Source organism: Chenopodium album, chromosome 10 (assembly GCF_948465745.1).
Source record: "Chenopodium album chromosome 10, dcCheAlbu1.1, whole genome shotgun sequence".
Classification (NCBI taxonomy): Eukaryota; Viridiplantae; Streptophyta; class Magnoliopsida; order Caryophyllales; family Amaranthaceae; genus Chenopodium; species Chenopodium album.
Window position 1 is genome coordinate 15,481,476 of NC_137843.1, and position 27,148 is coordinate 15,508,623.

At 33.4% G+C, this 27,148-nt stretch overlaps 1 protein-coding gene across 1 annotated transcript; it reads left to right on the top strand.

Annotated features, from left to right (window-relative positions):
• The first annotated feature begins 2,575 nt into the window (after positions 1-2,575).
• Positions 2,576-7,131, top strand: LOC145563681 (ABC transporter I family member 1). Its single transcript, XM_081624114.1, has 2 exons — positions 2,576-2,846; positions 5,761-7,131. The coding sequence occupies exon 2, from the start codon at positions 5,761-5,763 to the stop codon at positions 6,448-6,450; it is 690 nt and encodes a 229-aa protein (XP_081480240.1). The 5' UTR covers positions 2,576-2,846; the 3' UTR covers positions 6,451-7,131.
• Positions 7,132-27,148: the final 20,017 nt, after the last annotated feature.

Sequence of the window (27,148 nt, forward strand, 5' to 3'; positions counted from 1 at the left end):
CGCGTGGAGGTGGCACGTTTTGGGCCCTCATGGCGTCCATGAATACCGCCAGGGCTCTCACTACCTTTTCCGAGTTGAGCACCGTCAAAGGTGTCCTCGGCTGAGAACGAGAGTGAGAATGGATGCTCAAAGGCTGGCTCCGAGCATTGGATTGAGTCCTGTTGTTGGACTGATTTTCAGCATTGGACCGAGGAGGACTCGTCCGGTGCTGAGAGTGAATGGAGGGAGATTGAGATCTCCCTTGGGATGCCCTCTCCGAACTGGAGGGTGGTGGCGACGGAGAAGAAGGGTCCAAGGGCCTCTTCCTCGGCGTCATTCGACTCTTCTGTGATGGAAAAGGGTCGCTTTTCGATTTCTTGTTCTTGCGATTCTTAGCCATTGGTACTAAGATTCAGGTAGAACAATTGAGATTGGCCTAAAGATTTTTTGAAAGTCCTCCCCACAGACGGCGCCAAATTATTTCGGGTAAAACAATGAGACCTTCGGCAAGGTCCTTCTGAGGTGGCTGAAGACTGGGCTCAGTCCAAGTGGTGTTGGGCCGAGGGTTTCCTGCACAGCAAACACATGTAAACTAGTCTCGGGGGTTATGCCGAGGGAGGCCCCTTCCGTGTAGAGAGAAATAGCTATGCAAGAGTATTAATTGCTTGAGGCTATGTGTGAATGAATAATAAATGGTACAATTGATGGCTTTTATACCTTTGCATAAATAGAAGAATGGGCCTAAGCCAAATGGGCTTGCCACATGGACTTGGACCTTGACTTGACTTTGACTTGGCATGAATTGGAGAGTTGAACCTTGGACCTTGGGCTTAGAATTGAATCATTTATGGACTAGGCCCAATTAGATAAATTGGACCCCAACACCTGGAATTAGGTGTTTTGGCCTGATTTTAATGATCTATTTTGTCTAGTTTGGATTGGTAAATTAGTTTGATTAAGTGTACAGGAATGACTAAGTTTTGACCTTACTCTTACACTAATGTATAAATAAATAAATAAATAAATAAAACATAGTCAAATGAAAATCATATTAAATTCACATCATGTGTACATTACAAATACTACTCTCTTTGTACTTGAATATTCACCTGATTTTGACAAGAATAAGTGATACAAAGTTCATAAAATAAATTAGGAGGGAAGATCTATTCCTCACTCTCGATCAACACTTCATAAAGTCGTAAATGTACAATTTTATACTCCTTTCGTGTTTTGTCCCAGAATAATTGATACACTAAAATTTTATTTATCAACTTTGTCCATCTCTTATTGCTATTATAAAAAGATTTTTATAAAAACTTGATATTCTAATAATATACATTGAGACAAATCTAACAACAATTTACTTATTAATATTTTATTTTATATAATAGCAATAATAATATATCTAAATACATAAATTCTTATATGTGGTTGTGGCCATCCATCATGGAGTAGTTACTCGATCATCATTGTTATAGACGTTACTTTGTCACTGTTATAGGGGAACTCGGTCGGTGTTATAGAAGTTACTCGTTCAATATTACATGGTTTTACTCGGTCAGTTTTTATAGAATTTATATCGGTCAGTATTATATGGATTTTACTCGTTCAGTTTTATAGAACTTATAGAGGCTACTTTGTTCTTTTACAAGCTGTCGCATGGTGTGACCTAAATAAGTGTTAGTGTGTTACACTTTCTTTTTGGCAAAAAACTATAGTACATTTAAATATATATCTCTCTCATCTCATGGTTTCCTTCCAAACCCACTACGGAGTACTACTTTTTTTTTTTTTTTTTGAAAGAAGTCCTAAAGGATACTAAATTTCATTAATAAAAGCCATGCGGCATCTACAATTGACAAGGAACGATAATGAAAACGAATTTAACAAAATCAAACAAGAACTAATCGGGGAAGGGCTAAGAATCCAAATACATAAATATAACAATTCGGCACATCTTGATTCGTTGTCTCATACAACTTTTTGAGTGGATCCGTCGTCGCTTCGCAATTTTGTGAGAAAGTAAATTCTTGTGCTAATTCCATAATTCGAATTCAAGCCATAATCAATAGTAACCTCGCACAACCGGAGACTAAATTAAGCACAAATAAAACCTTGTCTTTCGAAGGAGTACGAAAAACCTTGTCTTGCGAAGGAGATCGAAAAACCCTTGTCTTTCAAAGGAGATAAACCCTTTCTTTTGAGGGAGACATTATTGTAACCTAAAATAAAAGAGTTAAAAGAAAATAAAGATTGGGGCTTTCCACCAGGGAAATTTGATGGAAGCCCCTTTAAAATTGACAATGGAGACTAGGTTTAGGAGAGAGAAGAGAGAAAAGGAGGCTAGGGTTTAGATATTGTACACACGGAGTACTACTTTTTTATTATTTCCTGCCTCACACGTTCATTATTTTTTAATAAATTATTAACTTTACTATCTTTCTTATTTTATTAGTCAATTCAATTACCTTAAATATGTGCCAATTAAAATATAACGCTTCTTAGAAGTATCCAAATTTGCAATAGATCAAGTTACTTTTGAATTGGGTCGGGCAGATACAGAGTAAGTTTTTGACACTTTCACAAAGCACATCTATGTTGTTAACTTGTTACTTATTTTCTCTTATTTTTGATTGACGATTGACAATTGACATTATATTGCTCAAGGAAGTGAGGAACTCCAGCTTGATTTAACTCATATTGCCTAATTTGCCTTTTTTCCTTGTTTTCAATTTTTCCCCTTTAGAGCTCTTTCACGCTCACCCCTCTTTCTCTCTCCTCCATTAAAGCGTACTCTGACTTCTCCATTGAAGCGGCTTCCGAGCTTTCTATCCTCCATTGAAGGCATTGAGGCATTTTTTGAGGTAAATATATTTTTCTCCATTTTTTTGGGTTACAGTGTATCAATTTTGTACTCTGGGGTTTAATTCACGCTGTTGTTATTAATTTCATTGTTAGCGGTCAATTTAGGGTTCTTCTAAGGTGGATTATTGAACTATTAATTATAATTACTTAAGTTATGAAAGATTATTGATCGATTTTGTTGCTAGTGTTTTGCTGCGCGCTGCTATTAATTTAAGTCGATATTCTTAAGTGAGATGAATTTTATGTGATTTTTCGAGCCTAATTTGATAATTGAGTAAAATTTGTTTGCTAATGTTTTGCATTTTTGAACATTATTGGCTAGCGCTGGCAATTATCTACAGAATTTCGAAAATTCCATACTCTTATTATGTGATTTTTCGAGCTTAATTTGATGATTGAGATGTGGTTGTTAATGAATTACATTTTTGGAGCCTTATTCGTTGGCTGGCTCTGGCAATTATCTACAAAATTTGAAAATTACACATTCGTATACTCCGTATTATACTTCATTTAAGGCAATAGGTACGTTCATATATTCGGTCAAAGCTATAACTACAGCACAAAAATGGTGATTGCTTTATTGTTTTTTCTAGCTTTAGGAGAACTTGAACATTACAAAGAAATCGTAGACATATGCTATGTTGTAGAAGGAAGATTTGGAGGATGGAATTTTAGGATAGGAGAAAATACAAGTATTCAATATATAATCATAAGAACCAAAACGAAGACCCTTGACTAAATTCATAAGCACATAGCAAGCAGTGCAGCTTGTTAGGTAACTTTGTCATCAACATTTGTGAAGTTTCAGACGGATTTCATAACCCATATACTGGAGATGCCTGCCAAAGTGTACCAAATCATCAGAGAACATAAGATCAGCACTAATCAAGTGATAAACTAAAGACACACCTAACTTGTACAAAAGCCAAGGAAAAAAAGATAATTAATTCATTACAGTGTGTTAGGATATAAAATTAAAAAAAGAAAGGGAGTGAAGAGGAAGAGAGAGAAGGGGAGGGGAAGGAGGAAAAAATTTAATTCCATTGTTTGGATGATGGAAAATAGGAGGGAACGGGAGGGAAATTTGAAGCACGGGAAAGGAGAGAGAAAGTAAAAAGGGGTGAAAATTGGGCAAAAAAGTAGGGGGAAAGGAGGTTAGAATAGAAACAAGGGAAAGAGATGAGTAAAACTTATGTGTGGATTATAACATTTTCTTTCCAAATCTCTCCAAACTTGGAGAGATTAATTTCTTAAATATTGAAGGACACAATTTCCTTCCATTCCCCTCATCTCCTTTTCCCTCACCTTCTATGTTACATGGACTCTTTATTTCATCTTAACTACCCATGTCGGACCCTTGATACTTGGACACTTTATTTTTAGTTCAAAATATGGAATTTTTTCACAAAATAATCGAGTCGGATGCTTGGACATGTACCTGTGTCGGACATGGGTATCCTAGTCCATGTAACGTAGCTAACCTTCTTAATGTACTATCCAAACAATGGAATCTCTCTCTCTCTCTCTCTCTCTCTCAAATCCTTAAATTTTCAAACTCACGGTCAGTAGTCACCCTACGTATTCAGATTTACCACTTACAACCACTAACATGATAAGTTAAACCCTTAAATACACTAGATAAATCTTTTTAGTCTGTTAGTTGTTTATATAAGCGGGTTTGACTAGATGATTGTATAAGTTCGTTGTGTACAAGTGTTTGGTATATATTTGTTAACTAATAGCTACATTGTGTAAAATGATCAATAAGGATCTATGCATAATTTATCAGCTTGAGCAAACGTGGTAGAGGATAATACATTTGATCAACTTTGGGATAGGAGAGTTGTTTTCTCTCAAGTCCTCACCTACCACAAACCTCTCTCCCCAAAAAGCTCATTTTTTTAGCATTTTCAAAATTAGCCTTTTAGACTCAAAACGAATATCCCTCTACCAAACACTCACCTCAAAAATATGATTCAAAAAAGTGAATTGTTATGTTATGGTAGTACCCTTGTTGGGGTAATTTACAAATAGGTCATGACAGTCATTCTGTTACCTAAATTCGTTCCACGAATATGGTAATACTAAGTAAGCTTATAGTGCCAAGGTGGGTTCTAGATGATTATGGTGAATTAATTAAAATCAGATTTACTATGATGCTAACTCATTGTTTTTAAGTATAAACTACTTGCTTATATATAGTGATGGAGTCATTATAATATGAATTTGCTTTACCAATTTAATAACTAGAATAATATTTAAACTATTTTTCCAATCTATTAGCATCAGTTAAGGAAGTATTAATTAGGTGTGGGTTTAAAGATTGGAACCATGGTCTAGTGTAATTATTATAGAATCCTAATGAGACCTTGAGTTAGTATCCATGTCATGTGATTTTAGTTGCATCTTCTAAAGAGTATATCACGTCAAAGAGGGTTATGAATTCCATACCTTTATGATTATAAGCGTTGACTTAATGCATAATTTACATACATTATTCTTAGTAAAATGTTTAAACTGGATGATTCTTAGCAAGACTTACATATGGTTCTAATCCGAATGGTTATACGCCCTTGATAAACCAATATACCTTAGTATTAGAGAATTTTCTCATATTCAAACTTCAACTTAATTCCATGCTTCAACTCTAATAGTTGAACTTATTTAGTAGAGGTGAAATCAGTTTCTGAAGATGTGGGTTTTCATTGCGATATTGCTGATTCCTCGGAATAAGTGTTCTGTATTCTCTTTTAATTTTATTTTCAGTGACTGCTTATGTTCATGCAGTGGAAGTTTATTGATGAATTTACTAATATGCGATAGTTGATTATGCAGCTTGATGATAGCACTCTGTACATCCTGCATAAATCTTGTTTTTTCTTATTTAACTCCCCTCCTTTTTACTTTAAATAGATGTCGCTAAGAAAAGCTCCACTTCCTCGCATACTTATCAACAATGCATCCTGCATGCGAAATGCCCAACAAATTTTGCGCCATGTTAATGCCTCTGTTCATGATGGCGGTGCACTTGTGCTGACAGGTAGCAATGGTTCAGGCAAAAGCACTTTCCTCCGCATGTTAGCTGGCTTCTCCAAGCCTTCTGCTGGAGAGATCCTTTGGAATGGCCATGACATTACGCAGTCAGGAGTATTTCATCAGTATAAGCTCCAGCTTGGATGGGTTTCTCTGAAAGATGCTGTCAAGGAAAAATTTACAGTCTTGGAGAATATTCAGTGGTTTGAACTTCTGGAAGGAAAAGAAGGAAGATCTCTTCCAGCCTTGGAGCTTATGGGTTTGGGAAGGTTGGCAAAGGAAAAGGCAAGGATGCTATCAATGGGTCAGCGAAAAAGACTTCAACTTGCTAGGCTGCTGGCAATTGATAGGCCTATATGGTTGCTGGATGAGCCATCTGTTGCTTTGGATGATGATGGGGTAAAATTATTGGAGTATATAATTGCTGAGCATCGTAAGAAGGGAGGAATTGTGTTTGTGGCAACTCATCTGCCTATTAAGATTGATGATGCAATGTATTTGAGGTTGCCACCTAGATTTCCTAGACGGATGACTTTGATTGATATGCTTGATCGCAGTGACATTGCTTGATTTTATGAAGCTGGTGATTAATTTCTTTGAGGTTATTATAAATTTAAACCAAGACTGAGGCATGCTTATTAGTTTTTCATCAGTAAACTCGCTAACAGCATATGGCACTCGACTTCTTCCCCATGCTAGACCTTTGCAACGTTTAACTCCATCAGCAGCAAACAAACATTGGCTTTGGCGAGGATTTATTTCGTTGAGAACTCAAATTCATTTGTTTTCTCTGGGCCTTTTATGGTGTTGTAGTGGGGTTTCTCTAGTTCATTGGGTCTTTATTCTACAATCAGCTCGCAACCCTTTCGTTGCACTCCAAAGTGATGAATGCTGCCTGTGTGATTGTGAATTATGTTGGCATTTTTGTTCCGCGGTGATGTATTATAGAATCAGCATATTGAGAACTGAAAGAGCATTACGAATGTTGCGGGCTCTAGCCTCTCTCTTATGGAGTGGAGTTTATGGTAGATTATAAAACACACATTGGAATTATGCTCCATGAAGTTACAGTTCCAAGTAACTGCATTAGTTCGATTTTTTGCTGTCTATGAATTTTATCTTGGATATTAAATCCTTAATCTGCCTGCCTTCATAGAATTGCAAATCCGTATTATTTGTGTACAAAGTTCGAGATTAATACTCATATTGATTAATGGCTTGTTTGTTAATAATTTATAGCTTTGATTTCTTTTTCTTTTTTTTTTTTTTTTTCCCCAAGCAATCCCTCAAAACCATATAAAAGAAATATCCCTCCAAAATCTTCAACCACTTAACTTAATGATACCTAATTAAAAAACAATGGGGAAAAAAAATCTCATCCTACAACAAAAGTAAATACCCACCCTTGCCAAAATATTTCGAGGTGCTAATTTTATGACTAATAAATGGCTAGGAATTATTCATCTAAATCATAGAGTTTACTACCATTTATACTGGGAGAACACTTTGGCTACGTATTATTATATATTTTCTTTCCAAAATAACTTTATTAAAAAAAAACTTATTGTTATGTAAAATTAAGCTTTGTATCCAAATTATGACTTTTGCTTTATATAAAATTGAAGTATACTTCCTAATAGTACAACCCGAAACTAAGAGAAAAGGAAGGTAGTTATTGTGATCATGTTCATGAAAATGCTGCGTATGCGGCATTGGTGTCACGTACTCCATAATAGTACAACTCAATCCCCCATAGGCATCCCAAATACGAAGTAAGGAGCACAGAAACACCCAATATCCCACCATCATTGTTAACTTGGTTCCATTTCCTCTTTCAAGAATGCAAATGGTGCAATGCCGATGAGTAAAACGAATCAATATGCAACCATTCAATGCAGAGGATATTTCAGATTAAATTTAGAGGAAGAGAGAAGATAGAATGTGATTGCTTAGCCAAAAGGAATTACACCCTACACATTTATAGCATGACCTTAGAGAATTTATAACAAACTAAGTGCTAGCTAATTATTCCATACACTGAACCCGAGAAAACTTTAACATAAAGGAAAGAAAAGGACAAAATAGCAAAAAAAAAAAAAAAAAAAGAAAAGAAAAGATGCTTGAGGCTATGACATGGCAGCTAATATGGAGAAGAATAGGATTATGGCAGTAATCTTATTAATCCCCCTCAAGCTTGTGAGTGAGTGAAAGGAGCTCCCAGCTTGAACACATGAGAGTTATGCAGCTTGACAAGAAGAACTTTGGTGAGGATGTCAGCAACCTGATCACAGGAGGAAACTTTCTCAGGCTTAATTGTACCCTTTAGAACTTGATCACGCACATAATGGCAATAAATCTCGACATGTTTAGCGCGCTCATGCAGAACCGGATTAGCTGCAATTGCTAAAGCTGCCTAATTATCACACTTGAGAATACCTGGAGGAAGGTTCTTAAGTTCCAAGTCCTTGAGAAGAGCATTCAACCAAGTGACTTCACAAGTAGTCAAGGCCATAGCCTTATACTCGGCTTCAGCAGAAGATCTGGAAATGACTGATTGTTTCTTGGTTTTCCAAGAGATTGGAGAATTACCAAGAAAGATGCAATAGCCAGTTGTAGATTTTCTAGAGATTGAACAGCCAGCCAGTCATTGTCACATTAGGCAGTCAATGTAGCAGCAAAGCGCTAGAGGCAAGAAGAATGCTACGAGAGACTAAACCGGCAAGATAGCGCAACAACCTTTTAGCAGCCTGCATATGAGCAGTTGTAGGGCGTTGCATGAACTGAGTCAGAATGAGAATAGAGAAGGCAATGTTTGGCCTTGTTATGGTGAGATAAATCATTTTTCCAAGTAATCTTTGATATGAACTTGGATCAGGGAGAGGATCACCCTTCTCTGCAGTCAACTTGATGTGTCTATCCATAGGGAGAAGCAAAGGCTTGGAGTGGAGCATGCCAAACTCTTTCATAATATCACTGGTGTATTTCTTTTAAGATAGAACTGATAATCTCAATGCCAAGAAAGTATCTCGCTGGCCCCAAATCTCTCATGTGAAAGACTTCAGAGAGCATTGATGTGAGACTATCAATATCAGTCAAGCTATTGCCACAAATAAGCAGATCATCACATAGATTAGCACCAAAGTGAGAGAAGTTTCAGTGACTTTGACAAACAAGCTGTAGTCAGATTTGGAATGAGTGAAGCTCATTTGCAAGAGAGTGTATGAAAGCTTGTAAAACCATTATCTTGGTGCCTGCTTTAGACCTTACAAGGCTTTCTTAAGCTTGCAGACCAGAGAAGAGTTGGCCTTTGGAATTTGAGTGAGGTCACTTATTTGTTGGATCTTGATACCCAAGCCAGTACTGTGTAACCTTAAGGGAGTTTCAAAATACATTTTCCATGAGATCACCATGGAGAAATGCATTTGTCACATCCATTTGGATGGCACACCATTGTTCCATTACAGCAACAATAAGTAAGGTTCTTACAGTTGTCATTTTGGCAACTAGAGAAAAAGTGTCAGAGTAATCAACACCATACTATTGGTTGAAAACAAGTATCACCAGCCTGGATTTGTGTCTTTCAATTGAACCATCTGGATTATACTTGGTTTTAAAGAGCCATTTACAACCAATTGTTGTTTTACCTAATGGCAGCTATGTAATACCCCGTATTTTTGAAACGTGTTTTCTAAATTAATTAATTAATTAGTATTTTCTAAAAAGGGTATTTTCAGTAATATATTATAATATTGAATTTTGGAGCCAAAATGATATTTGAATTTTGACACCAAAAGTATTTTAAAACATAATTATTATTTTTGGATTTTGAATAAGATTTATCATCCATTTATTTTATTTTAAAAACCGGATTTTATATATATATATATATATATATATATATATATATATATATATATATATATATATATATATATATATATATATATATATATTTCGGATATTTCAATCAAGTAAAATTATATTTTATTATTTAATTAAAAGAGTTGAATTTCCAAAATAATTAACTACGAATTTTCAGGTTTTCTTGGTAAAGAAAATCTGATTTTCTTAGTGAAATTAATTAGTGAATAATTGATATTTTCCTAATTAATTATTTTAAACAAAATATATTATTAACACAATCATTTTTAATCTTTAAAATCTAGCGAATATTTCCTTAAAACTATAAGTGGAGGTCCGAAAATATGAGCATAGATATGCTCAATATTTTCGCCCACCATATGCTAATTTTGGGTTAATTATTTTGTTAGTTTTGTATTTTAATTATCTTCCTCAAATTGCTTATTTCCGTAATTCCTATTTTCCATCTCACAAAGATTTTATCATCTTATTTCGCTACCTTAAATCATTCTTGATTATTCCCCAAGCAAAGCTCTTTTGCCATATTATTTTTCATGACAATACACTTTCCTTAAATTAATTATTCTTAGTTACCTTAATATTAAACTTTCCATAATTCTTTAACTCTTTTCTCCAAGTAATTTCCATAATCCTTTTTACCATAATTCTTCCTACATTCTCCTACCATAATTCTTTCATTCATGAGCCTATAAATACCCCTCATACCTTCACACCAAAACCCAATTCTTTTCTTCTCTCTTATTCTTCTTTTCTCTTAACCTTTTCTTACTTTTCTTTTCCTCTTTTCTAAAAGAAAATTAGCATGTATATCTTTAAAGCCAATTTTCGGGCACTTTTGGTCAGTTTTTGGGGTTTGGATGTTTCACAAAATATTGTTCCTCTCAAAATATCCTTGAGGGTAAGCTCAAAAATCACCCAATTCGGAGTTATATTGAAGAATTTATGGCCTCTGCAAGTTCTGCGTATTCTTTTCAAAACGCAAATTCAATTCACTTTAATCCTATTCCTTTATTTTCTTCATGGTTAGTTTTCTAAAATATAAATACCTATTTCAAAGTTATAATTTTATATTAAAGTATTATTAAAAGAGTTTTATATCCATGCACATTATATTTGGGTTTATGTCTAAAGATGTTGTGATAACCTTATTCTTATATTAATTGCAAGGTGTATTCGTGATTGAACTTTGAAAGTGCGAAGTGTTGATTGATATTCGGAATCAAGGTACGTTTAGGTGACTAGATACTTTTGAAAGTGATTGATTTGAATAGCATGTTTTATATGATTTTATTGGTGATTGAATTAAATTGATTTGAATTATGATATATGAAATAAAGTATGTTTGGTGGTATTGATTTTAATATTTGTTTTAATAAATGTACTTTTGAAGGATTGATTTTCGTATCATGTTTTGAATGGTTTGAATTACTTATCATGTTTAAATAAAGAAATTGATTTGAAAAGTTTGATGAATCAAATAAAAAGTTTTTTGAAAGGAAGAGTTATTGATTTTGAAAAGTTATTTATATGAGATTTAATTCTCAAATATTTATTAAAAGGTTGATTTTGAAAGCATGTTGAATTAAATAATAAGGATTTTTGAGTTAACCAATTATAAAGGTTGATTTTATTCAAAGAGCAATTTTATGAGGATTTATTGAATTATTTAAAAAGCTTTTACAAGCATGTTTATTATATTAATCCCACTATGCGGATTCCTTGAAAACTATGGACTTTGTATGACCTAGTCTTTCTCCAAGAATAACCTTGAAATAGTAGGACACTAGTGTTGAGTTATTGAAATCGTTTTGAGAATATTTGAGAATTGGTTTTGAATCATGAGTTTGGAATTTATTGGATTAATTATTGGAATTGGTTTTAAAAGTACGTTTGCAAATAGATTGAGTTTACTTATCGTACTTAGCATATTTTGCTAATTTGTATTTCCTATTTGTTTTGGTTCGCCCTGTTTACCGTAATGGTAAGCAGTGTTGACTATTTTCAGGTGGAGTCATAAATGAGCATATGGGAGTCCCGGGATTTACTTCACCTAGTTTAGGAATGTTGGTTTTGTCTTTATTTTGAGTATTCATAACAATGTTACTATTTTTATAAACATTAATAAAAGAAAGTTGAGTTTTTTCGCTGCAAGTTTTGTTATTGAGTTAAGTATTTTGAGTAGCCTTGCGTAATCACGCAGCAGTAACACTCCTAATAAGTCTGTCTCTACGGTACAATTATACGTATTATACTAGTATTTCCGTAGAGGGAGATTTGGGGGTGTTACAAGCTGAATGATATCCCGGTGTCATTTTTCTCAAAAGCTTCAAGCTCTTAATTCATTGCTGCAACCCAACGAGAATACTGTACAACATCCTTAAAGAAGACGGGATCACTTTCTTTCTCAAGTCTGGACAGAAAGCAATGAAATTCAGGCTTGACTGCAGTTTCAGCAAGGTTTGATATGTGAGGTGGTTTATCAGGCATCACATAGTCTTTATGCCAGATGGGTGTATGGTGGTTTCTAGTTGATTTTTGAATAGGTGGGGGAGAAGGAGTTGTGATAGATAGAGCAAGTGTTTTCGGGTGTGAATGGAGAAGTATTATGAATTGAGGGAAGAGAGTTGGTGCGGTGAGATGTAGGAGTGTCATGTGGATAGTTTGGGTTAGTTTGGTTTGCTGAGAGTCATTATCTGAGGTATCAACATCACCAGAAAATTCATCAAGAGTATCTATAATAATAGAGTTGGGAAGAGGTTGCATATAAGAATTTTGAGTGTTTTTCTAAAGAGGAAATATATGTTCATGAAACCTTAGTTTTAAAAAACGCGAGGCGCACTGAAGCGCAAATGGTCCCTGGATCCTAGGCACGAGGCACAAAGCAGAGGCGTGCGCCTCTTGGATGCGACGCGCACCTTTAGTGCCCAAAACCTTATTAATCACTTCTATAGCAAGATATAAGCCTTAAATACTCAAAATATCATATTATAATGCATAAATTAACAAAGGAACTACAAGCCAATTAACTCTAGTATTAGGTTTCGGCTTTCCATATTATCTAGTCGGGTCAGAATTGGATGATCCTGTGGAAGGAAGGGACTCTTCATTCATGTTCCAAGAATCCAAGCTGAAATAACAAAGTTAGACATCATTAGAGTTTTTGAGCTAAATAAGAGAGACTAGAAAATAGAAAGAGAAAAATAAAAACCCCAAAGCAAAGCAATTAATAAATAAATAAAGAAGACTTTCAAAAAATATACAAACTAGAAAAACAAAAATAATAATAATAAAAAAATAGTTTAAAACCTAAAAAAATCAATAAAACAAAACAATTTAGTTCTTATATAAACTAGAAAAGCAAAAAAAAAAAAAAAAAAAAAAAAAAAAAAAAAAAAAAAAAAAAAAAAAAGAGAGAGAGAGAAAGGAAAAAAACATAATTTGAAAACAGAACAAAGTAACAAGATAAATCTATATAAAAAAAAAAAAAGTAACATGATAAATATGCTAAATAAAATAATAATAATAAAAAAAGGATAAAGGAACATAACAGCCCAGTATATTAAAAAAAAAAAACAACATTTAAAGAGCGAGATTGAAAAGAAAGAAAAAAGTAGAACAAACGAAAAATTTTAAGAAGAAAAGCAAGCGACCAACAACATACCTTTAGTTTCTGGCGATTTCCACCAAAGATCGGCTGGTTTTCTGCGAGATTCGGCGGATAATTGGCTGAGACCCGGCGAGAATCAGTGGCTAGGGTTTTGGTTTTCAAATAAATATGTTTTTTCTTTCTTCTGGTTTTGTTTTTTATTTTTATTATTTATTAACACATGTCCAGAGCGCTTTAGATCAGCAAAGCGACGCCTCAAAGCACCTTATGCCTCAAGGTAAAAGCGTTGAGGTGTGCGCCTCCTGGACTTCGCAACGCTACAGAGCTGGGAAGCGTTTTTGAGGTCACCTTGCGCCTAGGCGCGCTTTTTAAAACTAAGCATGAAACTGAACATCTCTTGAAACAAAGTAATGTTTGCTGATTAGGTTTTGCAGTCTATATCCTTTCTGAGTAGCAGGATATCCCAGGAAAACATATGGACACCTCTTGCATCAAATTCATCAACAATGTGATCTGGATTATAAGAAAATGTTAGGCAACCAAACACCTTCAGGTGACTGTAATAATCAGGTGTTTTAAGATGCAAGCACTCAAAAAGAGTCTTGTTTCCAAGAATAGAAGTGGGAAGTCTATCACTACTAAAATTCGGCTAAATTGCGACCGTTTTTTTACGACCGTCCGAAAAACGGTCGCAAAATTCATATTTTGCGACCGTTTTTTATGCGGTCGCAATATTACGACTGCTTTGACAACGGTCGCAAATTTGCGACCGTTTTACGATCGTTTTTAGCCTTTTAGACAGTCGCTAGGATGTTTGAACAATTAAAAATAATTCCAAATTAAAATAAATCGTTTGCGAACGTCAAAGACGGTCGTAAAATGTCATAATCTGCGACCGTCAAAGAGACGGTCGTAAATGTCAAAATCTGCTACCGTCTCTGACGGTCGTAAACGTCATAATCAACGACCGTCAAAGAGACGGTCATAAATGTCAAAATCTGCGACCGTCTCTGACGGTCGTAAACGTCATAATCTGCGACCGTCAAAGAGACGGTCGTAAATTTCAAAATCTGCGACCGTCTCAGAGACGGTCGTAAATGTCAAAGAGACGGTCGTAAAAGATCCTTTTTTTTAATTAAAAAAATACGGTATAAAAGCATACCTTATTCACAAACCCTAATCTACTTCAAACTCCCACACGCCGCTCACCCCTCCTCTTTCTTTTCTCTCTCCTGCTCTTTCTTTCTTACTTCTCTTTCTCACGCTCCTCTATCTCTTTCTTCTCTTTCTCCATTTTTGTTCACTCTCACGCCCCTCCATCTTCATTCTCTTTTTCTTCTTCATTTTTTTCAGAGTTGTAGTTTTGGTGTACGTATTTTCTTTGACAAACAAATTATGGTATTCGGATTTCTTCAACAAACGAGTTATGGTTTTTCATGGTCAAATTCGACCTTAAAAATTTCAGATCTGGAGTTTTCTTGGTCAAATTTGACCATATAAACCTAAAGAGGAAGATATATTATGAAAGGTATGTTTATTTTTCTGAAAATTTTGTTTATTTTCGAATTTTTTTGTTGAAATTCGTTTTTCGTTCGAATTTCCATGTTTGTTTGATTTTGTTATCGATTTTTAATTGCATTTCTGTTCGAATTCCTTTGATTTTTGTTTTATTTCGAGTTTTTCATAATTTTGTTCGAATTTGTTCTATATTTGTTCGAATTTCATAGATTTTTTGTTTGATTTTTTTGTCGAATTTTTTGTTCGAATTGTGGGTTTAATTGTTGTGGGTTTAAATTTTTTTTTTGGGTATAATTTTTGGGCGATTTTTTTACTTAATTTTTGTTCGTTTTTTGGTTTAATTTTTGTGCATTTTTGGGCGATTTTTTTTATTTAATTTTTGTTCGATTTTTTTTTATATAATTTTTGTGCATTTTATTTGTTCGAATTTGTTCTTTGTTTGTTCGAATTTCATAGATTGTTTGATGATGTTTTATTTCATTTTTGTTTTTTTCAAAATTATGTAGGTATTTTTTTTTCTTTTTCTGTTTTTCTGGTTGGGTAGGTGGTGGTGGGTATTGGTGGTTGAAGGTGGGCGAAGGTGATGGTGGGTAGAGGGTGGCAGAGGCGGGTAGTGGTTGTTTAAGAAGGGTAGTGGTGGTGCGTGGTTTAGGTGGGTTCTGATTTGGGTACGGTGGATCTGGGTTAAGGGTGGGTGGGTGGGTCTTTTTCTTTTTTTTTTTTGTTTTTTTAATACTTTTAGCGACGGCTTATGGCGGTCGCTAAATTCAATATTTGCGACTGTTTCATAAGGCAGTCGCAATTTTTAATATTTGCGACCGTTTTTTTAACGGTCGTTGAAAATAGGTAAAACGGCCGTTAAAAATCTGCGACCGTCAAACGGTCGTAATATTATTTTTTTGCGACCATCATAATTACGACCGCCTTGTTGCGACCGTTGACGGTCGCAATTATTTATTGCGACCGTTTTCACTACTTTTTGCGACCGTTTGCGCCGGTCGCAGTTTGGCCAATTTTTAGTAGTGTATTGATGAGGTGTACAACAACTAATACACACTCGCCCCTATATGGCAGAGGCAAGCCATCTTGAAACCTCAAAGCTCTTGACATTTCTAGGACATGTTTGTGATTTCTCTCAACCCTAACATTCTATTGAGGTATCTTGACACAAGAGGTTTGATGAATACTCCCATGCTTTGTAAAGAAATTCTGGCAAGGTCCATCATGAAATTCTAAGGCATTATCTGACCTTATGAATTTGATATTCTTCCTAAAGTGATTCTGAACAAAATTGTAGAATGTTTCAATTGTGCTCAAAGATTTAGACTTGAATTGCAACAAGTAAACTTAGGTGTTACTGCTGTGATCATCAACTATAGTCAGGAAATGTTTGTATTTGCCCTTGGTGCTGAAATTATAAGGACCCCAGGCCATATGTCCATATGAATCAGTTCAAAAGAAGTTTCTGCATGAGAATAACTCATAGTATAAGGTAGCTTGGTGAATTTTGACATGGGCATGGATACACACCTTGGAGTCTTGAGTTGTAAATGGTTTTACACATGGAATATGCTTCAGCTTTGTAAGTGAAGCATGTCCCATTCTATGATGCCATAGAGCAAGAGAGTCTTCATCAAGCTTCACATATTTAAGAGCACACACTTCCTTTTTGCACTATGTGTCTTGTTCCTGAGACTTTGTCAAGTGATTGATAAGATAATACAGGCCATTTCTCATCTCATCTCTACCCTTAATACTCTGAGTTTTGTTATCAATAATCACACAATATGTGGGGAAGAATTGCACGTGACACTGATTATTTGCAATCAAATTCTGTACAGACAACAAGTTGTGCTTAAATGTTGGCACACACAACACATTACTCAATTTCATTCCAAGATCAAGAAATACATTTCCTATATGGGAAATTTCAGCCTTTTCACCATTATAAAGGTTGATTTTCTCAGCTCTGAATGTTTTTCTATATTCATCTAGCATGTGCAAGCGAGGGGTCATATGATCTGAAGCCCCGGGGTGTATAATCCACTCCTTTAAGCTTTCAGTCACATTGCAGGAAATCATTCCTCAGAAGTGATCAAGTTCTTCATCAGTCTCAGATTCCTTAGACTGAGACATTAGTTTTGGCTCCAATTACTGAGGTGTAAACAGCAAGCCTGCACTATTAGCACTTGACTGAGCTGTAGCAGCCATCTTAGATCCACCGGATCTACCAGTTTTAAAACCAGGCTTCCATTATTGTTGAACACCAGCTTTAGCTCTATTGACAAGAGCTTTGCAGTTGTATTTTGGATGCCATGAAGGATATCCAATGACAATCCAGCTGAAATCATTCTTATGACCCTTCAAACCACATGCAGCACACACAATCACCCTTTTAGATCCAATAGCTCTACTATATAGAGCCATGGTGTCATTACCACACTTGTTGTGACTCAGCACCTCTACAGAAGGGAGAAGTGTCTGAAGCAACAGTTAGCTTCTCTGAGGGTTATATACCTTCAACAAATTCTGAACCTTAACATTAGGTTCATTAATAATAGGCAACATATTCATAGAATCAAGTTCTTCTCAAATAGCTCTCATTCAAGTATAATATTCATTCACAGGCATAGAGTCTTGCTTAGTTTCAAATAGCTCTTTTTTAAGCTTATATTTTCTAGATCCATTAGTTAAAGAAAAACGTTTCTCTAGGTTCATCCAGATTTCCCTAGCAGAGGTCATAAACATGATAGATTTCTTAATAGTAGAGGAAACAATATTAGTGATCCAGGCTATTACCATGTCATTGCAGGTATTCCATAGCTTAACTTTGACTTCATCATCATTGGCTTGAGCACTGTTCCCATCACAAATCCTAGCTTGCGCCATGATCTGTATTTAGTGGTTGATTTCCATGGATCTGTGCTAGGATCTGTAGTTAGTGGATCCCTGAAGCTTGTCCACTTAAACAGACGTGGCACTATTTGAAGGACGACGTAATAGAGGATTTAACATACCCTGAAATGAAATTCGTCCACCAGCCATTGCAAATAGAGAAGAAGAAGAATAGAAGAAGATAAGGAAGAAGATAAGAAGAGAAAACAAAAAGGATGAGAAGAGATGATCAATTTTTTTTTTTTCAATCAAAAGATCACTATTCCATCACTGCATTGATAAGCTCTAATACCATGATGAGTAAAATGAATCAATATGCAATCATTAAATATAGAGGACATTTCAGAAAGAATTTATAGGAAAAGAGAAGATATAATTTGATTGCTTAGCCAAAAGGAATTACACCCTACACACTTATAGCATGACCTCAGAGAATCTATAGCAAACTAAGTGCCAGCTAATTATTCCATACACTAAACCTGAGAAAACTATTAACATGAAGGAAAGAAAAGGATAAAATAGCAAAACAGAAAAGATGCTTGAGGCTATGACATGGCAGCTGATATTGAGAAGAATAGGATTATGGCAGTAAATTATGGCAATAATCTTATTAAATGCATATTGCCACAAGAAGTAGGGGAAGTCATCACCAAAGCAAAAACAAAGCCTCCTTTTTTAGAATTATCATCGAAAGTATTTGCATCCCGATTGTAATCGATTATTGTACTAGCATCATACCAAAAAAGTAAAAACAAATTGAAAACCTAAACTTTTGAATAAATGTTTGCAGTTCTTTCCTCTTTTTCTGTTGTTTATGCTCAATCTCTATTTTTCTTCTCTATGTATCTCCAATTCTCTTCTATGTTTTTAAAATGGGATCGGAAAGGGCTTTTGACAAATTTAGAATAAAGGTTTAATAGGATAACTTTCTTATTATATATTGATCAATAAATAGAGTATTTATACAAAACTTGCGCTCATCAATTCAGCGTACATACACATCTATTTTCTAATATTAATTTGATTTCATATTTGTAACATTTATTATTCTAAATCATGAAATGAAACATTTATATACACTTTTGTAATACTTGAAAATCCCAAACAAATTGATATTATATTTTATATTATTATATACTCATATTTATATTTTATATATTGCATATTATTTATATATTACATATATACTACACATGTAAGTATGTTATGTGGGTTTAAATTTACATTTCTCATAATTTAATTTAAATAATTATATCTTTATTTTTTAAATGTTTGTAACATTATTTTTCTAAAAAAATTAAGTGGGGTCAATGACACATTGCTTTGAATTTTACTCCACCCCTAAATGAAGATATTATATATGTGTGTTAAATTACAATGTCTAATACCCTTAGTAGCTTAATGAGTGAACATTTTAGTCATAAAATAGAAGGCTTTCTTTATTTTTCATGTCATTTTTGTGTTTAAAATGTTTAAATCTCCTGTATACTGCCAACCTACTTCCTCTCATATCAAGACTTTGCGGTAGTAGCATTTTAGTGACCCATGAAATTAAACAAGAATGCAAGACTACTCCTCCAGCCAAATTTCGACTACATGGAGTATGACCTACGTATGGAAATGACATTGGAATTGAACCAACCAATTTTCGAATACATGGAGTATGACCAACATATAGAAATGGCACTGGAAAGGAGTATTGCACAAATCAGCCTCTCATTGGTTCAACTTAAAATGTAAGTATAACTATGAATATTTGATTTGTGTAGTATGACCAACATATGAATTTCTTACACACGCTTAACTAGTTTAGGTTCCATGTATGAATGATTATTTTCAGAGCTACTCATAACCAATTTTTTCAACAATTAACAAAAGCATCTACGTAATTGCAACAACAAAGAGAGAGAGAAAGTGTAATGACATTGTGGTCAATAATCTCAAATTGATTCCCGTAATTTGCTAGACATATAATGGGAATAGGTATTTCCATGAAATGAGGTTGTGCGTCACTGTCGACTTGAAGAGATTCCAAAACTACTCTGGAAGCAGTGTGAGTGGCTGTGGACGATGGAGGGACAGACATATTGATAAAGGCTCTATTTTACATAGTGTAGTGTACTGGTGTGGTGCTAGTATTATCATCGATAAACTGGTTTAAGCCCTGTGTGTATAATATATGTTTGACTCTTTATTAATGTTTCACTTTTCTCCTTTCAAAAAAATATATCACTTATCTTGGTTAATCCGTATATCATTATAGAAGTTAAGGCTAAATTTTGTGCATCGTACGCAAATTATAGATTTTTGAGTCACAAATTGCAAACTTAACCATCCTTCATCTACTAGCTACTTCATCAAATAATCACAAAAATCTTTGCAGTTTAAAATGAGCTTGTAAGAAATTAATTTTTATTGTTAGATTGCAAATAGCTTATGTGGAATCATGTCTTACACTATAATCAATTACCAATATTCATTTCCTCACTAAAAGTAATATTCGAACTCATGATCTCACATTCATTAAAGTTAAAGTTTAACCACCGTTCTAATAACAAAACTTATAACAATAAAGTCATATCAATATAAAGAATTATTTGTGTTCATAAAATCTAAAATTTTAATTAACTAATATGTAAATGCATATTTCAACAACAATATGATTACAAAATTAATCTCATTTCTTTTATTTACTCATTCATAATTCTATATATAGGTCATATCTATTTAGAATATGTAACGTAAAATAAAATATGTAACCTATAAATGCATAACAATTTTAAAAGATTTTCTATTAACCACTGCACAAAATATGTTTACTTGAAATTTTTATGACAACTGAAGAATATAATCATTTTAACAAATAAATTAAACATTTGTAAAATTTAGGTTATTGCAGATAGAAAAATGAATTTTGATGTTTTTCTTTTTTTCTTTTTTTTTTCCTTGTAAAATTGAAGAATTCATTTATTTTTTTTTAATAAAACAATGACACGGGGCATCGCCCGAGCCAAACTAGTTTTGAAATATTTGTAAGACCAGGAATGATGATGTAGCGCTGCTGATGTTGTTATTAGTTATCATCAAGCTAAGTAACAATATTGTCATATAGTAATAATAGCATGTTTCAAAAAAAAAAATCTCAATGGTAACCCCTAACTTGTGTAACACTGAAATGGTTAAGTTTATTCCCACAAATAACCTTATTTAAGAATTATTCCCACAAATAACCTTATTTAAGAATTCATTCCCACAAATAACCTTATTTTAATAAACAGTGAGTTAAAAGTAACTAATATTAGCCTTTTTTTACACACAAAAAAAGAAAAAAAAAAAAGAAATACTAAAAATAAACACCCTAATCACCCTTTTAGATCCAATAGCTCTACTATATAGAGCCATGGTGTCATTACCACACTTGTTGTGACTCAGCACCTCTACAGAAGGGAGAAGTGTCTGAAGCAACAGTTAGCTTCTCTGAGGGTTATATACCTTCAACAAATTCTGAACCTTAACATTAGGTTCATTAATAATAGGCAACATATTCATAGAATCAAGTTCTTCTCAAATAGCTCTCATTCAAGTATAATATTCATTCACAGGCATAGAGTCTTGCTTAGTTTCAAATAGCTCTTTTTTAAGCTTATATTTTCTAGATCCATTAGTTAAAGAAAAACGTTTCTCTAGGTTCATCCAGATTTCCCTAGCAGAGGTCATAAACATGATAGATTTCTTAATAGTAGAGGAAACAATATTAGTGATCCAGGCTATTACCATGTCATTGCAGGTATTCCATAGCTTAACTTTGACTTCATCATCATTGGCTTGAGCACTGTTCCCATCACAAATCCTAGCTTGCGCCATGATCTGTATTTAGTGGTTGATTTCCATGGATCTGTGCTAGGATCTGTAGTTAGTGGATCCCTGAAGCTTGTCCACTTAAACAGACGTGGCACTATTTGAAGGACGACGTAATAGAGGATTTAACATACCCTGAAATGAAATTCGTCCACCAGCCATTGCAAATAGAGAAGAAGAAGAATAGAAGAAGATAAGGAAGAAGATAAGAAGAGAAAACAAAAAGGATGAGAAGAGATGATCAATTTTTTTTTTTTCAATCAAAAGATCACTATTCCATCACTGCATTGATAAGCTCTAATACCATGATGAGTAAAATGAATCAATATGCAATCATTAAATATAGAGGACATTTCAGAAAGAATTTATAGGAAAAGAGAAGATATAATTTGATTGCTTAGCCAAAAGGAATTACACCCTACACACTTATAGCATGACCTCAGAGAATCTATAGCAAACTAAGTGCCAGCTAATTATTCCATACACTAAACCTGAGAAAACTATTAACATGAAGGAAAGAAAAGGATAAAATAGCAAAACAGAAAAGATGCTTGAGGCTATGACATGGCAGCTGATATTGAGAAGAATAGGATTATGGCAGTAAATTATGGCAATAATCTTATTAAATGCATATTGCCACAAGAAGTAGGGGAAGTCATCACCAAAGCAAAAACAAAGCCTCCTTTTTTAGAATTATCATCGAAAGTATTTGCATCCCGATTGTAATCGATTATTGTACTAGCATCATACCAAAAAAGTAAAAACAAATTGAAAACCTAAACTTTTGAATAAATGTTTGCAGTTCTTTCCTCTTTTTCTGTTGTTTATGCTCAATCTCTATTTTTCTTCTCTATGTATCTCCAATTCTCTTCTATGTTTTTAAAATGGGATCGGAAAGGGCTTTTGACAAATTTAGAATAAAGGTTTAATAGGATAACTTTCTTATTATATATTGATCAATAAATAGAGTATTTATACAAAACTTGCGCTCATCAATTCAGCGTACATACACATCTATTTTCTAATATTAATTTGATTTCATATTTGTAACATTTATTATTCTAAATCATGAAATGAAACATTTATATACACTTTTGTAATACTTGAAAATCCCAAACAAATTGATATTATATTTTATATTATTATATACTCATATTTATATTTTATATATTGCATATTATTTATATATTACATATATACTACACATGTAAGTATGTTATGTGGGTTTAAATTTACATTTCTCATAATTTAATTTAAATAATTATATCTTTATTTTTTAAATGTTTGTAACATTATTTTTCTAAAAAAATTAAGTGGGGTCAATGACACATTGCTTTGAATTTTACTCCACCCCTAAATGAAGATATTATATATGTGTGTTAAATTACAATGTCTAATACCCTTAGTAGCTTAATGAGTGAACATTTTAGTCATAAAATAGAAGGCTTTCTTTATTTTTCATGTCATTTTTGTGTTTAAAATGTTTAAATCTCCTGTATACTGCCAACCTACTTCCTCTCATATCAAGACTTTGCGGTAGTAGCATTTTAGTGACCCATGAAATTAAACAAGAATGCAAGACTACTCCTCCAGCCAAATTTCGACTACATGGAGTATGACCTACGTATGGAAATGACATTGGAATTGAACCAACCAATTTTCGAATACATGGAGTATGACCAACATATAGAAATGGCACTGGAAAGGAGTATTGCACAAATCAGCCTCTCATTGGTTCAACTTAAAATGTAAGTATAACTATGAATATTTGATTTGTGTAGTATGACCAACATATGAATTTCTTACACACGCTTAACTAGTTTAGGTTCCATGTATGAATGATTATTTTCAGAGCTACTCATAACCAATTTTTTCAACAATTAACAAAAGCATCTACGTAATTGCAACAACAAAGAGAGAGAGAAAGTGTAATGACATTGTGGTCAATAATCTCAAATTGATTCCCGTAATTTGCTAGACATATAATGGGAATAGGTATTTCCATGAAATGAGGTTGTGCGTCACTGTCGACTTGAAGAGATTCCAAAACTACTCTGGAAGCAGTGTGAGTGGCTGTGGACGATGGAGGGACAGACATATTGATAAAGGCTCTATTTTACATAGTGTAGTGTACTGGTGTGGTGCTAGTATTATCATCGATAAACTGGTTTAAGCCCTGTGTGTATAATATATGTTTGACTCTTTATTAATGTTTCACTTTTCTCCTTTCAAAAAAATATATCACTTATCTTGGTTAATCCGTATATCATTATAGAAGTTAAGGCTAAATTTTGTGCATCGTACGCAAATTATAGATTTTTGAGTCACAAATTGCAAACTTAACCATCCTTCATCTACTAGCTACTTCATCAAATAATCACAAAAATCTTTGCAGTTTAAAATGAGCTTGTAAGAAATTAATTTTTATTGTTAGATTGCAAATAGCTTATGTGGAATCATGTCTTACACTATAATCAATTACCAATATTCATTTCCTCACTAAAAGTAATATTCGAACTCATGATCTCACATTCATTAAAGTTAAAGTTTAACCACCGTTCTAATAACAAAACTTATAACAATAAAGTCATATCAATATAAAGAATTATTTGTGTTCATAAAATCTAAAATTTTAATTAACTAATATGTAAATGCATATTTCAACAACAATATGATTACAAAATTAATCTCATTTCTTTTATTTACTCATTCATAATTCTATATATAGGTCATATCTATTTAGAATATGTAACGTAAAATAAAATATGTAACCTATAAATGCATAACAATTTTAAAAGATTTTCTATTAACCACTGCACAAAATATGTTTACTTGAAATTTTTATGACAACTGAAGAATATAATCATTTTAACAAATAAATTAAACATTTGTAAAATTTAGGTTATTGCAGATAGAAAAATGAATTTTGATGTTTTTCTTTTTTTCTTTTTTTTTTCCTTGTAAAATTGAAGAATTCATTTATTTTTTTTTAATAAAACAATGACACGGGGCATCGCCCGAGCCAAACTAGTTTTGAAATATTTGTAAGACCAGGAATGATGATGTAGCGCTGCTGATGTTGTTATTAGTTATCATCAAGCTAAGTAACAATATTGTCATATAGTAATAATAGCATGTTTCAAAAAAAAAATCTCAATGGTAACCCCTAACTTGTGTAACACTGAAATGGTTAAGTTTATTCCCACAAATAACCTTATTTAAGAATTATTCCCACAAATAACCTTATTTAAGAATTCATTCCCACAAATAACCTTATTTTAATAAACAGTGAGTTAAAAGTAACTAATATTAGCCTTTTTTTACACACAAAAAAAGAAAAAAAAAAAAAGAAATACTAAAAATAAACACCCTAATCACCAACCCTGCCAACACCTCCACCCTCACCTAGTCACCACCAGACCCAACCTTGATCCAAACCCCTGACCTCGACCATTGCACGCCTAGAACCTACGGTCCCGACCATCGTGACTTCACCCTCCCTCTATTTCTCTTCTGCCCTCTCTTCTGCCTTGATTCGAACCCCAAACCCTAACCTCCCCTTCTTTGACCTTTCCTTCTTCGACCATCCTACCTCCGGATATCCTAGAGTGGGTCATATGTCTAAGGAGAGTGGGAGAGGGGATCGTTGGTTTGGTGGGGGTGTCGAGTTAGGGTGAGGGGCTGGTGTAGTGGTGGTGTCTGGGTGAGGGTGAAGGTGAAGGTAGCGTCGGCGACTGGGATAGGGTGAGGGTGAAGGTGGCTGGGTAGTTTTTTTTTTTTTTTTTGGTAAATCTAATTCTGGTATAATTTTTTAACCAATAAGACTTATTAAAGTCATAAGTAGGGTAAATTTCTTAATTAGAGTCATTTTAATTTTTATAATAAAAAAAAAGGAAATTTACTATTTTAGTGTTACACGAGTTGAGGGTTACTATTGAAAATCCCCCCCTCCCTAACAAAAAAAAGTAATAATATATCTTTTCCGCTAATGGTGGAAGCTATGATCCTTCATATCAGAAAATCTTGCGTGGACTTGGTCCACAATAATATTATTGTGGATCTAAAGTTTATACACACGTAACTAACATTATATAAATATAGTGACCCCTAATTTTAACATAGTAACCTTATTTTTAACATAATAACCTTTTTTAAAATGTGTGTGACTTTTAATGTTATTATGAACTTAAAGTATGACATTATGTTGAATAGTGACCTAATTTTAACATAGTGATTTTTATTAATCATATTGACAATTATATTAAAAATTTCATTAAAAAAATTAACCTTTTATACCTTTTATAATGTCACACTAACTTTTATTTCAACATAATAACCTTTATTTTAATATAATGACCTTTTTTTTTATTAATAAAACAATCATGTTGTCTCGAACGTTGATGGTCCACAATAAATTAATGTGAACCAGGTCCATTTAAGAATTTGTACCTTCATAATGATGTGATATCTATATCCATCTATACTATCTATTTAAAGGCGTTCCAAAGAATGTTTATGTGCCAGGGGACACTCTCCTCTATTTGTTTCTTGTTGTATGTGCCACGTGTCACTCTCCTCTATTTGTTTCTTATTGCATGTATGTCATCATTATATAATAAAAAAATTATCAACAAAATTCGAACATACACACTACAAAATTAAGTCAATGTAGCATCAACTAAAATTTGTTGCTATTCACCAAAAATTCGTTGCCAACACTATTTAGCAACGAGTTGGAAACAAAATTTGTTGTTGTTAAAAGGCTTGTTGCCATGGGATTTTGGCTACCAGTTGCAAAGCAATTTTGTTGCATTATTGCATCCATTTAAATATAGTTTGCATGGTGGTTGCTATTTTTGGTGCATTCGTTGCCAACTTTGGCAACAGATTACCCTTGGTTGTTGCTAAAATTAGCAACAAATTATTAATTTTAGTATCTTAAGTAGCAACAAATTATTAATGTTGGTCCCTAAAAATAGCAACAAATTATTAAAGTTGGCTCATAAAAATAGCAACAAATCATAAATATTGGTTGCTATCAACACTACGAGACAAAAACCCAATCCCTATTAGCAATTCGGTTTAACCTAATCCCGACCTTTACCAATCCGAAACCTCACTCGAGTAAACTCGGCTCGACTTTGCATGTAAGGCTCTTTGAAACCCAAGTCTCAAGAATCGCAGTTGGTAGGAGTCGAACTTGTGACCTCAAAATCACATGGTGAATCTCTTACTAACTATACCAAGTACTATTTGTTTAATTCTATGCATATAATTTATAATAAGTGAACGAAATATTAGAGACGAAATCGAAATATTTGTCTCTAAATTAGGTACGAAATCAAAAATCTGTCTCTAAATTAGAGACGAAATTGAAATCCGTCTCTATTTGATGTTATTATAGCAACAAATAATAAGAAGAGTGTATTCAAATAATTTTATACATAATAGCAAAAAATGGCCAACATATAAAAAATGTAACACAGCTTGTTTCAATGGCAACAAATA